Here is a 15,095-nt window from a genome sequence, read left to right as displayed (position 1 = left end):
GACAGACTGAAAACCATCATCACAGAAAACTAACCAATCTAATCACATGGACCACAGCCTTGTCTAACTCAATGAAACTATGAGCCATGCCATGTAGGGCCACTCAAGACGGATGGGTCATGGTGGAGAGTTCTGACAAAATGTGGTCCACTGAGAAGGGAACAGCAAACCGCTTCAGTATCTTTGCCTTGAGAACCCCATGAATAGTATGAACAGTATCTCAAGGGTGAGGAAAGACTTGGTTGTATCCCCAGCACAGTACACAGAAGATTGGACCACTCAAAAAGTATTTGGGATGAATTAATGTGGGACAGACAAGCTAGGCTGCAGGGAGTGTTAGCATGGAGATAATCTGGCTCTTGTGACAGAAAGGAAGCTGCCTCTCTCAGTGAGCCTGGAGAAGGATTACAGAAGGCTTTGGAGCTGAGTCTTAAGAGAGAAACTGGTACAAGGTACAAGGATGCGTGCAAAGTGCCTCTAGGGGATTACCACTGGGATTAAAGCATGGGGAGAAAGGTGGAGAGCAGTGAGAGATGATCCTGGAGAGGGGGGCAGGTCTCAGATCATGGTGGGGGGACTGTGTATGCCAGGCTAAAGAGGCAGTGAGGAGTTACAAAAGGGCTTCATGTAAGGATGAGATCACATCAGATGTGGTCTTTAGAGAGATAGCATGAATAATAATGACAATAATAATGACAACTAATCTTAATTTATTAATTGCTTATCATGTCTCAGACACAGTGCCATGTGCTTGACAAGGTCACAGCTTGGATGTGAACCCTGGCAATTTTACCTCAGAGACCATGCTCCTAACCACCACGCTATAGTGCTTGGACTGCAGGCACTTTAGTATCAGGAAATTGATGAGGGAATTTGGATAAGAAATGAAATACCAAATCAATGGTATTAGATGAAGTAAAGTGAAGTCATAGGGACTCTTTGAGACCCCAATGGACTGTAACCTGTCAGGCTCCTCCGTCCATGGGATTTTCCAGGCAAGAATACTGGATTGGGTTGCCATTTCCTTTTCCAGGGGATTTTCCCGACCCAGGGATTGAACCCAGGTCTCCCACACTGCAGACAGACTCTTTACTCTCTGGACCACTTTTGATGTGAGCATGGTATTAGATAGGGAGGGTTAAGAGGTAAAAAGGAGAGGGGATTCTCAGGATTTGGAGACCAATTGGGTGTGGTAAATGAAGGGGTGGGAGAAGTGGAGATGTGTTTCAAATTTCTGGTTTGAGTGTCAGTGTGGAGGATGGTGCCATCACTGTGACATAAGAAAAGCAGGATATCACTGTGATGAAGTTACGTCTTCTTCCATTGCTTCTTTTTCATTGCCCTGGTACAACTTCTACAAAGAAAATCATGAGCTCCCAGAAAAGACCATAGTAGTTCTTGTAAATTGCTCTATTTAGACTCTATACAAGCAACAAGACGCAGAATTCATTAAGGAATGCAATTTTTCATTTGTTGATAGTTCCAATATTGAAATAGACTGAGTTTGATGGAATAATAAATATATCTTATGAATACCAAAGGTAGGTTTTTCAATTATTTTCTCTGTCTAAAAAAACAGACTCAATTTCAATGTCTCATTTGGTCAAATAGAGGGGTTATTAAGTTCATTACCAGTGGTTATTTTCAGCTGTAGACTTTTACAGAGAAGTAGTTGTGATGCATGGGGACTTCAGTCCTTGTCACAACAGGACAGTGATGAGGACAGGGTATCCAGGGCAACTAAGAGTTCAGCCTTTTCAGTCTTGAATAATCACTTTCCAGCTTGCCCTTTGAAATGCTGGGTCTCTGAGCTACTTCATGACAGAATGAGTTTGTTCAGGAGGCCACTATTCTCTTTCTTACATTTGGTTTAAATGGCTGCTAAGAAATATTTTATAAGAAAGGCAGTATTTCAATTTCACTGTAAATGGCATTGGCAAAAATCTGCAACTTACTCTTCTGTTCTTAGCTCTGGCTATCAGGGTACTCTGAGTAACCAGCACACAGGGGTATGTGTTTCTAGTGGGTAGGTACTCTTTAGGACCAAGGTTGTTTGAGGTGTTATATATGCTTGATAATTCAGTTTAATGAAAGCACAGCTAAATAAGGCAAGACCAACCTGGGAGGGTGGTCAAGGTGGTAAAAAGAACACTAAAGAAAAACTAATATCATCTCCCCCACTACCTTTTATGCTTAGAACCAATTTGTATTCCTCATCTGTGATTTGAAAGTTCTCTCCAGAGTAGAAATCTCAACTTCTGCTAGATATTCATAGCACTCAATTGACAATTAAGTAACATATCAAGAAGTCCATATCAGGGAGGCTAGAAGCTTAGATTTGAGAGTCATGCCAAACTAGTTCTGTGTCACTTTACTCAAGAGTCTGTTTTCTCATCTAAAAATGGGAACTCAACAGTGCTTACTACATAGGATAGCAGCAAGGAGTAAGTGAGAAACACAATGCCTATTGTCAGGGCCTTTGAGATTTCTAAGAGCTACAAAGAAAGTGGAGATCTGGCGGGGGGTGGGGGGGAACTACTTTAAAATAGAAAATGAAAACTGAAAAATTGATATTTAACTCAATACTTAAAACATAACTTATCCACTGTTAACTACACTTAACCTTTATGTAATTTTATATAAGCATGAATCAAAGGTGCACAGTTTTATATTTCCTTTCAAAAATTGTCTGGTAAAAAATTGTATTTATTACTGGATTTGAAAGTGCATTTTAATATGTTTGATCTGATGTTGAATATAGCATTATAAGTAAATGTTTGTTTGGTCTATGGAGATCTTAAATGCTTTTAGGTTCTTAAATGGCAGTTCTAATTACCATTATTATAATAAAGATTTTATTCTTCTGCCCCATGACATTTCTTACATTGCGACTGACTGTTCTGTGAATGTTTCTGCCTTGTCTTTTCGATTAAACCATAAGATCCATGAGGATCATACTGAAGAAAAGATGGAGTAAAATCACTGGGCTTTGTTTTGGGCTCCACCACTGAGCAGGTATGGAAGCTTGAGTCCAGAATTTAGTTTCTTCAATTGAAAAACAGGCAGACTGTGGCCTGCTCCAGGCCGCCTGCTAGTTTACAGAGAAAATGAAGGGCTGCATTTAAGAGTGCTTTAACTGTATAAACATACAGGATAGTATAAGCTTTGCTGAAGCACCTGCAATGCCTCTCATGGCTAGAGACACAGGGAGGAGTTAGCAAAAATCCGGTGACTTCCAAAAACGTTTTTTTCTGCCACCACATCCAAGCAATACTTGTTTTAGCTATGCTGCTGCTGCTAAGTCACTTCAGTCGTGTCCGACTCTGTGAGACCCCATAGACGGCAGCCCACCAGGCTCCCCCGTCCCTGGGATTCTCCAGGCAAGAACACTGGAATGGATTGCCATTTCCTTCTCCAATGCATGAAAGTGAAAAGTGAAAGTGAAGTCGCTCAGTTGCGTCCGACTCTTAGCAACACCATGGACCGCAGCCTACCAGGCTCCTCCGTCCATGGGATTTTCCAGGCAACAGTACTGGAGTGGGGTGCCATTGGTTTAGCTATAGTCTCTTCCTTTTTGTTCATTCATTTAATGGATACTTTAAGAACACATACTGAGCCTGTTCTATGTGCCAGGGCTTGTGCTAGGGATCTAAGAGTGCAATGAAATACCTAGAGTCTACAGTAAAATTGTTCTTTTTCTTTCATTTTCATGTAGGGTTTTATATCTTACCACACAATTAACATACATTGTCTGAAGGTGCAAACTAAGTCATTTTAGTAGTGTGACACTTTGCAACCCCATGCACTGAAGCCTGCCAGGCTCCTCTGTCTATGGGGTTCTCCAGGCAAGAATATGGAGTGGGTTGCCAGGGCCTTCTCCAGGAGATCTTTCCTACCCAGGAATCAAACCTGGATCTCCCACATTGCAGGCAAGATTCTTTATCGTTTCAGTCATCAGGGAAGCCCATTATCTGAAGATAAATAAGAGAATTTAAAACAAGACAATGCCTCCAGTATTACAACACTATTTCAGAACAGTCTTCATGGGAAGTGTTCTCATTCGGCCCTACTTTTCCCAGGCCAAGGCTGGGCTTTGTTAAGGAGTGGCTTGATCCCTGATTAAGGCAGTAAACAAAGTTGCAAAACCCTGGACTCACAGGTGGCAGGCAGGAGTTCCACGTGGTTGTGTCGTCACTGCTGGTGCTTATGCTGACATTACAGTTGTCAACCTGGGATGCGCTCAGGCCATAGGGAGCCCCAGTGTCCTCCAGTTCTTCATTCTGTTGCCGTCGTAGGCTGGCGAGCATTTGCAGCTCAGATTCACTAATCTCACTGGGCTGATAGTTTCTCCAGTCATACTCCTGAGCAAGAGAGAAGAAATTGAAAGAGCAATGCGTCATTTGGCCTTTCTTAATTTTATGGGCTACCAGTAAATGCTACTCTACAGCCTTAGCCCCTACAATGGCTCCCCATTGACAAAGAGGCCCAGATCCTTAATATGCCCTCACATGATGCCCCTGCCGGCTGCCTCACCTTGTCGTCTTCTCCTGACATGTCAGTCACACTGTCCTTCGTTCAGGTCCTCAGAAGCATCAAACCCACTCTTGCCTTAGTGCCTGTGTACATGCCAGTTCTAGTGTGCTCATGCCCAGCTGTCCACTAGGGCCCAGATTATGTGTTTATCTTCAGAAACGCTTTTCCCGACAGCTCAAAACTGGGTCAGTTCCTCCACATTATGTGCTCTCAGAGAATCCCACAGTGTACATTTTTAGCACCATCACAGCCGCAGGTACCTAACTGGTTTTGGAGTCCATAGGTAGTCTATGAGGGCTGCAAAGGCAAGCTCCACGACTGCCTTACTTCCATTGTATTTCCCATACCTGGAGCCAAACCCGTATTTGAGGACTGACTAAATAAAAATTCCAAATGGTTTTTTGGAAAAGAAAAAATCACCTTTCATAAAAAAGTCTGGTTTATAAGAGAATTGATAAATTTCATCAGTGTGAACACTAGGATCAAATAAATTCAACTAACAGTAAGAATGAAGATAACTAATGTTGTTAAAAGCCATCAAATAAAATATGAGCTGAGGATGGGAACAGGTAAGGTCTGAAAGCCAGAAAGACCTCAGAGCTACCATAAACCCTGAAACTCACATGGACTTTACTATATATATGTAATCTGTCAAGTCTACGACTATAAATCTTCAGAGGCTAGTATAAATATTATTTCAATGTACGGGGAAGACACTGGCATATGGAATTTTCAAACCTCTTTTCTCTGGCTTAAACCAAATCTGGTAGCTAACATTAACTTCAACATTGCTGAAATGTTAGCATCACATATGAATGAGCAGTGTGATTTACATCTAGGACTGGCATACAACTTGAAAACAAACTTGAAATCTTTTTGTACATCTGGAATCAGTGATTATGGTCAAAAAGTTTTTTTTTTTTTTTTTCCATGACATGTAAGACTTCTTAAGATACTCAAATTTCTAAATTTGTTTTCTTGGATGATTCTCTGAGATAGCTACTGTCTTTTCTTTCTGCCTCATCGGGATGTAAAAGGTTAAGAAAATAACAATTGAAAAAAATTCTTAGTGTTTCTATGACACTAAAAGCTTTTTAATAAAGCATTATTATCATCATAACTTTGGGGTTATGAAAGCCTGTGATCTAATAATGTGATGTGGAGATTTTCTGCGAAGTTGCCAATGGAAACTCACTTAAATTCTTATAGTTCATGGCTTCAGCAGCTTGGCACTCTTAATAGATGTCATGAGTAAAAGAGTTCATGAGCATTTAATATGCTTAAAGAGTTCTTTGAATAAAACAGATATTACAAGAAGAAAAACAAAGTTTATATTCCAAAAAAAGGCACTTTAAAAAGGGAAAAATAAAAACAATTTAAATTCGAAAGAAATAGGGGAGCAATAAACAAAAAGATGCCCAACATCACTGTCATTAGAGAAAGCAAATCAACACAACAACGAGGGACCAGTCACATCCACTGGGATTGTTATAATACAAAGGATAGACAGTAACAAGTGCTGGCAAGGATGTGGCGAAACTGGTATCCTCATACATCACTGGTTGTGATTATAAAATGGTGCAGTCACTTTGGAAAAGTTTGGTGGTTCCTCAAAACATTAAACATGGGCCATGGGGCCAGCAATTCACTTGCTGGGATATATCCAAGAGAACTAAAAATATATGTGTGTACAGAAACTTCCATATGAATGTTCATTATCAGTATTATTCATAATAGCCCAAAAGCAGAAACCACCAAATGTCCATCAGCTGATGAATGGATTTTTGTTTACCCATACAATGGAGTATTATTAGCCATAAAGATACATGATACAAGATGGGTGAATGTTGAAAATATTATGCTAAGTGAAAGAAGCCTGAGACAAAAGGTCACGGATTATATGATTTCATGTATATGAACTATACATAAAAGGCAAGTACAGAGATATAAGGGAGACAGGTGACTGTCCAGGGACTGGGGAGAGATGGAATGGGCACTGATCTCTATCGGGTAAGGGGTTTCTTTCTGGGGTGATGCAAATGTTCTGAAAGCAGGCTGTGTTGTAGTAATGGTTACAGAATGTCCTGAATATACTAAAAACTTCTGAACTTTATGGTATATGAAGTAATTATATCTCAATTGAAAAAAAAGTAGTTCAGTAATCAGATGTGAAAAAAAGACTAGCCATTTGACTTTGGGCTATTTTGTCCTTCAGCTTTTCTGTCAAGAAGTAGAACTAAACATTCTAACACGTCACGTGGTGGTGGTGGTGGTGGTAGTGGTGTAGTTGCTAAGTTGTGTCCAACTCTTGTGATCCCATGGACTGTAGCCTGCCAGGCTCCTCTGTCCATGGGATTTTCCAGGTAAGAATACTAGAGAGGGTTGCCATTTCCTCCTCCAGGGGATCTTCCTGACCCAGGGATCAAACCTGGGTCTTCTGCATTGCAGGCAGATTCTTTACCACTGAGCCACCAGGGAAGCCTAACATGTCACATAGGTATGCATTGATAATACACACTTTTAAAATGAAAAAGGAAATTTTGTTTTCACAATTTTTATTAAGAATAAAGCTTTTATATGTACTTAGTATGATTAATTCAGCCATTTTATTTATTTATTATTTAATCTACAAGCCTATTCTGTGCCCGAGGTACAACCTTGGGTGCTAGGACAGAAAAACAAGAGCGAATGGGCCAGTGGTTAAGTCACACAGATCTGTGTCTGGGCCCTGGTTTCACCTTTTACCGGCTGTAAGTGATTGGGAAAATCACTTTATCTTTCCATGCCTTAGTTTTTTCATCTGTAAAATGGGACCATAGTATATACCTCATGGGATTTTCAGCATACTAAATACTGAGTATCAAATGCTTAGCACAGTACTTGACAAACAGCTCTACTAAGTGTCTCCAAATTTATGATTTGTGCCCTGTTGTTATTATTCTTTCCTCTCATTTTCTCTGGCGCCTTTCATCTATTCTGTACTATGCTAGGAGCTACGAGAATAAAGAAAATGAGACACATCTCTATTCTCACGGAGCTCACAGTGTAGAAAGGGAGAGATAACAGGTATTATAAACTGGGGTATCAACAATACATATGGGATCTAGAAAAATGGTACAGATGAACCTATTTGTAGGGCAGGAATAGAGATGCAGACACAGACAACAGACATGTAGACACAGTGGGGAAGTGGAGGGTGACACGAACTGAGAGAGTAGGATTGACATATATTTATGTCAATTATATATATTTTGTACAAAATTACAAAGCAATTATGCTTCAGTTAAAAAAATCAGGCTATTATAATGTATCATGATCAATACTACAACAGATATGTGACTAAGATGCAACTGTCCAGCAGAATTAGAAAAAGCCTCACAAAACCAAAAGCGAGCAGAGACACCAGGGTCATGAATAGAGCAACTGGCGGAGAGGTAATTAACTTAGTCCCTTGATATATTCTTGATCTGCAATCTCTTAAACCATTCCAAAACCCCAGAAAAGGCTTAAATCATTTATTTATATATATAAAGGCTTGCAATAAAGTCTTCACATTAAAGTAGACCTAGCACAAGATGTCATCTAACTAAATTGTGCAACTCCTAAGAGGCAAAGTGCCTTTTGTAATTCCATCTCTGAAAGGCTCAAACTGTTACGTATAACCCAATTTTGTCTCAAAATATCCTTGTAGGACAGAGGGGAGACAATATCAATCAGATTTATTTTAGGAGCAGGTAATGGGCTCAGGGCTATATAATTCAGCTGTGCTTAGATTCCCGGGCAAGTCCTTCCCTTATAAAGCCAATCGAACCATTCGTTTTCATTGATCTTTTTTCAGACAGTTTTGGGAACCTAAGTCTGTGAAGCTAGAAAGGTAAGATGTGGCCCTTGCTTTCACAGGTCTTACAATCTAGGAGGGTAATAGTTCTAAAGAAATGAGTATACAAAAAGGTAACATAAACTGAGGTACAGTATTAATAACCACACAGAGTTTTGATAGTGATTAAAAGGAAAGCCGGTAACTCCAGCAAAAGGATAAAACACAACAAACAAAAATAATCTTTCAACTTGAAGCCCTTCGCTTAACCTGTCTTCTTAAGATTTTAATGTGAAATAGCTTAACTGAGCAAACTTCTGCCTATAGAATCTGTGGTAAGAACCAATTCCACTGAACTGAGAGGGACACAAGGCTGAGTTTACAGTAGCGGTGTGGAGGCAGAATCAGACATGGCCATGGGTTAATAAAATGAGATGACTGACCTCCTTCTATTTTACATGGATGGGAGACTAATAGAACTGAGAGAAAATTGGGTCATTATTCTCACTCTGGAGCCTGTAACATTTTCGAGACTCTGAATCAGGTTTGCATTGTGACAGTGCCTGATACCTAGGATGTAGGGGACATCATGTTGTAAAAACTCTTAATAAAAGCCCTAACAAACAATCCTCTTTGTATTCTTTTAAGTTAAACCAAGACTCAAAAGGCATTACTACTACAAAAAGGATGGTGGCTCTTAGAATAGGATATGAAATGTAACATGAGAAAAGGGAGATATACCAAATAGTCTGGTATTTCAGAAAAGAGAGAGGTCACTTCCTGTAGGATCAGGTGTCATGGAAGAGACAGTTTTTAAGCTTGGCATTGAAGGATTGATTGGAAGCATGATATGGAAGCCTATTCTAAGCATCAGGCAAGAAAACATGGGGCAAGCTAGACATATGGAGCTCATATTCATAGAAAGCATTATTTGCTTAAATGTATACTGTTTTAGAAACGAAATCTGTAATACTGTGCCAAAGTAACAAAGATGGAAATACCTAGAATTTTACTTAAATCTTGTAAGACCAGATGGCTTCTACTTCCCTGCCCAAGTCTTATTAAAAAATCTAGGATTCTATCACAAGACATAATTTTAATAGCTTCCAAATGGAAACTACTCAAATGCCCACCAACAGTAGAATGGGTAAATAAATGGTATGAGAGCCACACAGTAGGGCACTATATAGCACTGAAATGAGTGATATATTGACTCTTCAAAAGAAATGTTGAGCTAGAGAACCCAGACATAAGGGAGCATACACTGGTGAAACCAGTCTTGGCTGGCAGGGGGTAGCTGTGAGGGCACAGTGAAAGCAAAGGACAGTAACTAGAAGGGAGGACAGTGGGGCTGCTGGGGAGCTGGCTTTGTTTTCTTTCTTGATTCAGATGATGATCAGTTCCTTCAGTTTGTGAAAATCTATCAAAGTATGTGTTTATGATATGCATATTTCTTTGTGAATAAGAGCACAAAAGCCTGAGAATCAAAAAGAGATTTACTAGGAAGTGATTAGTTATTAATCACTGGCACCTTACTATGGACTATCAGTAGGAGGAAAAAAGACAATTTGTAAGTGTGGCTGGGAGTCAGTATCATGGTAGTTTCAAATTTGTATTTATTGTTAAGAGTTTAAAAAGATGTAATTAGAAAGTTTTGGAAGTTTTTTTGAACTTCAACACGACAGCAAGAAAAGCAGAAGTCCATTTTCCAAAACTAATTTTAAATTTTAATTGGCATTTTAATTTGAAGATTAATCTTCTCCTGACTGCTATTTGCAGAGAGCACTTAATCTCTACACTGACATTTTTAATACTAATAGCTTATGGTAAATTAGTGTTCTAGGACATCTCTTCTCCAACGAGCACTCCTTGAAGACTTGTTTCAAATTCCTAAGCTACTTATCCCACACAGAGTTTGCTCTGATTCATTGGGGGCACCGGCCCACTAACAACAGGAATGAAGAGAAGACAGAAGCCCAAACGTGAGCTGTAAGCGGCATATACTTGAGCACACAACTCATTAACAACATATGGTAGCTTTCACCATGTGTCTTCACCATGCAAAGATATAAATCAAAACTTAAAGACCAAGTACAACTTGAAAAACTTTGCTAACTTAAGAGATGCTGTGTCAACTTGCACAGTGTAAATCAAGAGTCAGGCTATCCAAAAGAACCAACTGGTCTGAACTTTGATCATGTTTTACGTTGACAGCATTCACATGGACATAGGCATAACCAAACCCAATGATGCTTCTGAAATGTCTGTCACAAACATTTTGGCATGTGACCTGGAGACACTCAATCCATACTTCATTACTCAGGAATACCTAATCTCCCAAAATGTCTCAGGTAAAGAATTCTTGGGTAATTATATCCAATAGTGGTAAAATTCCTTGCAAAGAGATAACTTTCTATCTTGTATATGTGGCTCTCCTCTCTCTTTTGTTTGGCATGAAAGGACTTAAAGAAAAAAAATCTTTATATTCATGTGCTCCATTTGTATAGAACAGTCTTTTAATCCATGACCTAAAAAGAAATATACTTCCGTACATTTCTGCCTTGGTAGTCAGCTCGCTAATTTTCATAAAGAAATCTCTGACAAACACAGCTGAACTCTTATTAACCTTAAACAACTGATAAACAATTTTTAATTTTCCAGCATTTAACTTCTAAGTTTTAACAATAATAGACTAGAAGGAATCTACTAACAGCAAATTGAGGAGGTTTTATATTATGCCCAAGGATATGCCATCTATAAGGTGATTGTAGCTTTGTACATTGAACAAATATAAAGCCATTCAATAGATGGTAGTTTAGAAATTATTTAAAGAATCAAGAGGAAAACAATAAGATTGCTTATAGAGATGAAAATAGCAGAGGTAAGACAACTGATGCTTCTGGAATGGGAAGATGACAGCTTTAAATAAGTTTGAACTGTTTAGAATATACAACCGGTTGTAAAACAGTAACGACAGATAAACCAACATCTGCAGTATCTGCACATTAAAATACTATAAAGCTTTAAGTGGCAATAGAAGTTAAGTTGCCACCTGATCACAGAATTTTTTCAGTGGTCTTTAACTAGGGGTGATGGTCCAGAGCGGAGGGAGTTACAGGCTTTTCTGGCCAGAATTCCTGGGTTTGATACTCTGCCTTGTCACTTATATGTGAACTAGCCAAATCTCTCTCCTTCCTTGTCTGTCAAGTAAGTCAGTCCTCTCAAGGGGGAAGATGGAGACTGGAGATAGTGTGGGACACCTTGGAGAGAACCTGGCACATGGCAAGTACTCCTGATCTTTAAAGCCACCCTGCTGGATTATGGGCTAAGTGTTCTACATGTACTCATTTAATACTTAACAACAACCCTGAGGAATAAATATTGCTATTTTTTTCCAAATTTACACATGACATAACCAAGGTTCAAAGAGGTTAAGAAATGTGTCTGGGTCACATAACTAAAAAGAAGCAACGCTAGGACTCAAATCAAGTCTGACTGATTGAGATCAAAGACCTCAATCTCAATGCACTTAGAAAATAGCCTAGTATCTGCTGCATACAGTAGGAAAATGACATATTTATTTAATTTGCTCCTCTTTATATTAGGAAAACCAAGACGTCAAAGAAGATGGATTTCTTCGATAAACACGTTAACTAGTAGGATGTTATCTAGCCCTTAGCATTAGAATATTGGAGAACTGATAATGAAATGCCAAAGTGTGTTGGTTAAACCACTAATGTCTTCTCATTGATTCATACTTCTGATAGTCTCAATTTTTGTCAAGACTTTCTAGCTACAACTTCTGAAACTTTTGAGAATTTGAAACTGCTCCTCTTTATCAAAGTAAATGGCATATTGTTTGCATAACTACTCATAAATGGAGATATAAACATATCCTAATAACTTTTGCAATTCCATATCATCACCTGGATCTTAACTGTAATTCTGTTTTAAATTATTTTAACGTACATCTACTCTAGACCATTCTGCCCTGGTGAACAACTAAATTAGACACTAGATACAAAGAAAGTGAAATAAACAAACCATACTACATATCAGTCAGACTGAAAAATATTCAAAAAGAAGGCAGAGGGCTAGAAACACGTTCCACCTGGGAAATTTCTATGTCTAATTCAAACACTTCTACTGGTGACACAAATGTTATTTAATCACCAAATTCTGTAGCTTCAGCAATATCCTCGGCAATACATTGACAGATAAGACTGAGATAATGACCTTTTTTTTTTTGAGACAAGGAAAGAGTGCAGTTTCAACAAAACATCAAACATCAGACTCTTTTCCCAAAGACGATAAATTGGCAGGAATGTCCAATTTAATAAATGAAACTTTCTTCCCACGGATAACACTACGGTTTATGAAATGCTACTAGTCCTGCCCAAGTTCAATTTGCTCTATCAATCACGAAGCTACGCATCTTCAATTCAGCTCTGGAAACGTGGCAGGCACACCAAGGTGGCCTCTAGGGAAGGACTGGAGAGACACCACATCCCGCTTCTAAACTTTTCTCTCTTCAGTGTGTCCCTGAAAAAATACCAACACGTTACCTGGCGGAGTTAATTTGCTCATATGTTAACATTTGATTCAACTATAAGCAGAGGACAAGAGGCACGTACAGTCATCACTTATCAAACAATCTCAATAATTAGTTTTGAGAATTCGATTGAATTTGAAAGGTTCTAACTACTCAGAAATAAATACAAGAAAATACCCTGTTGGATTATGGGCTAAGTGTTCTTCATGAACTATCTCATTTAATACTTACAACAACCCCGTGGAATAAGTATTGTTATTTTTTCCAAATTTACACATGACATAACCAAGGTACAAAAAGGTTAAGAAATGTGTCCAGGGTCACATAACTAAAAAAAAGCAAAGCTAGGACTCAAATCAAGTCTGGCTTATTTGAGCGGGGGCTCTGAACCATGGTGTCCCCTGCTCCTGATTTATCCATTTTGAAGAATGAAGATGTGGGTAGATATGACATAGAGCCCTGTTTGGGGAAGGTCTTAAAGGCTGCAAGGGGGAAAGCTCAGGGCAGCATAAGGTCAGCAGGTACCTATGGGGAAACTGCTGCAGGAGGGAAAGTTACCCCTAAGAGACTCTCCACAATTGGGCCAGGATGATGTATGATATACAGAGTTACCTGCCCCCAAGACAGGTGTTTTGGAACACTGGAATATTGCTGTAGCTGAAGGAAGTCATGGGTCAGAAAGACATTTATGAATTCTTCAAACAATGTGTATTGTTGGAAAGACAACTGCAAATTGCATACTTGAATGACAAATTCAAAGAAAGACAGATGGTTTCACTTTGAGCAAAGAGTACCTTAGAAAATGCAAATATTTATGTAATGGAATAATGCCTTTAGAACTCTAAAATAACTTACAAATTTATTTTCTTCTAAGTTTTCTGAGCATAAATTGCACTGAATAGCAAACTGTTATAACTTTAAAAATATATGATATTTTTAGATATAGATAGTATTCACTGCTCCAATACTGGGGCTCAAGTTATCAGGGAGGCAGCGAATCCTTTTTTATTATAAAAAAAAATCACTTGAAAATTAAAAGAAAAATTTGCTAACATTATATCACAGCCTAAAATACCTTTTTTAAAAAGTGATTTCCATAATTCAGTTCTGATTTTCAAAAATGGAAATGTGAAAATTAAGTTCATTATATATGATTCATTTTACAATGTTTTTTCTATAATAAAGTCAAGCATATTTTTTAAAAAGAAAATACCTGAATTTGTAATTGGTAGCATATTTTATCTTTCTTATGAAATAATTCTTCAGTAAACTCTGACTTTTTCTGGAACCACAAAGATTGCTACACGTCTTGTTTATTTAAGATGCACACAATGACATCTGCAGGTTTAAAATGATTCATTCAAAATTATTTGAATGCAGTTATACATGTGGAAAAGTTTAATTACCAGCTATATATATATGATCGCAATACTACCCAGAGGGCTGTATTTCTTTCTTAATTAAAAATATTTGAACTTAATAATAGAGAACTCTATTAAGATATGAATAACACATTGCCAGAAAGAAGTTTACCAAGCAGTTAGCAAATCAATTTCAGTAAGTGTTCCTTTAGAATTACTAGTACTCTTCCGTATCAGGGGAACAGGAAGACAATTTTCCTGCACCTCCTTCTGTAAGAGCCTTTTACTGTTGTCATAAAGTTGTTTCACATCAGCACTTTCAGAGAGCACAGATTTTTGACGAGATGTCCACTAACAGTTTCTGATTGTGGTACCTTGATGCCTAAGTTGATGGCTCAGATACATTCAATCTGCTACAGCCCAGTAAATGACACAACTATCTTGACTGTTCAAGTCCCAAACTTAAGTTTCATCCTAGATTCTGTTTCCTTTTTCTTACATCCTATCAGTCCTACACCCAATTATTCCAGTAATCTGCTACTTCTCTTCCTCTCCACTGTGAACTATCAAGAGTACTGCCTCAACTGCCCTCGCTGCTTCTACGTCTGCCCTACTGCATCCACTCTGGAGGGAGCCAAGGGAGACTTTGAATATAAATGTCATTGCCGTGCTTAAAAGCCTTCAAAGACTTACCACTGCATTTGGAATGAGGGCCACTCTCCTCACCATGTCCTTCCTGACTTAATATGATCTGGGCCTGTTTACCTCTCTGCTCTCATCTTCTTCTAATTTCCGTCTGCCCTTATGTCCCAGCTATAGGGGCTTCTTTTAT

The 15,095-nt window shown here is 38.6% G+C and overlaps 1 protein-coding gene across 13 annotated transcripts in view; it reads right to left on the bottom strand.

The window, feature by feature from the left end:
* Positions 1–15,095, bottom strand: part of CFAP20DC (CFAP20 domain containing) — a 282,240-nt gene that overhangs the window by 78,864 nt on the left and 188,281 nt on the right. For all 13 annotated transcript variants that reach the window (XR_011483719.1, XM_070455795.1, XM_070455786.1 and 10 more), the window contains one exon: positions 4,158–4,361. Coding sequence is in view for 12 of the 13 variants with exons in the window: in XM_070455795.1 (XP_070311896.1) it covers positions 4,158–4,361 (204 nt within the window). In the remaining variant the exon portion in view is untranslated. The remainder of the gene's footprint in view (positions 1–4,157; positions 4,362–15,095) is intronic.

The sequence above is a fragment of the Odocoileus virginianus genome, chromosome 26 (genome assembly GCF_023699985.2).
Source record: "Odocoileus virginianus isolate 20LAN1187 ecotype Illinois chromosome 26, Ovbor_1.2, whole genome shotgun sequence".
Taxonomy (NCBI): domain Eukaryota; kingdom Metazoa; phylum Chordata; class Mammalia; order Artiodactyla; family Cervidae; genus Odocoileus; species Odocoileus virginianus.
Note: the sequence above shows the minus strand (reverse complement) of the source record. Positions and strands in the feature narration are given on the sequence as shown.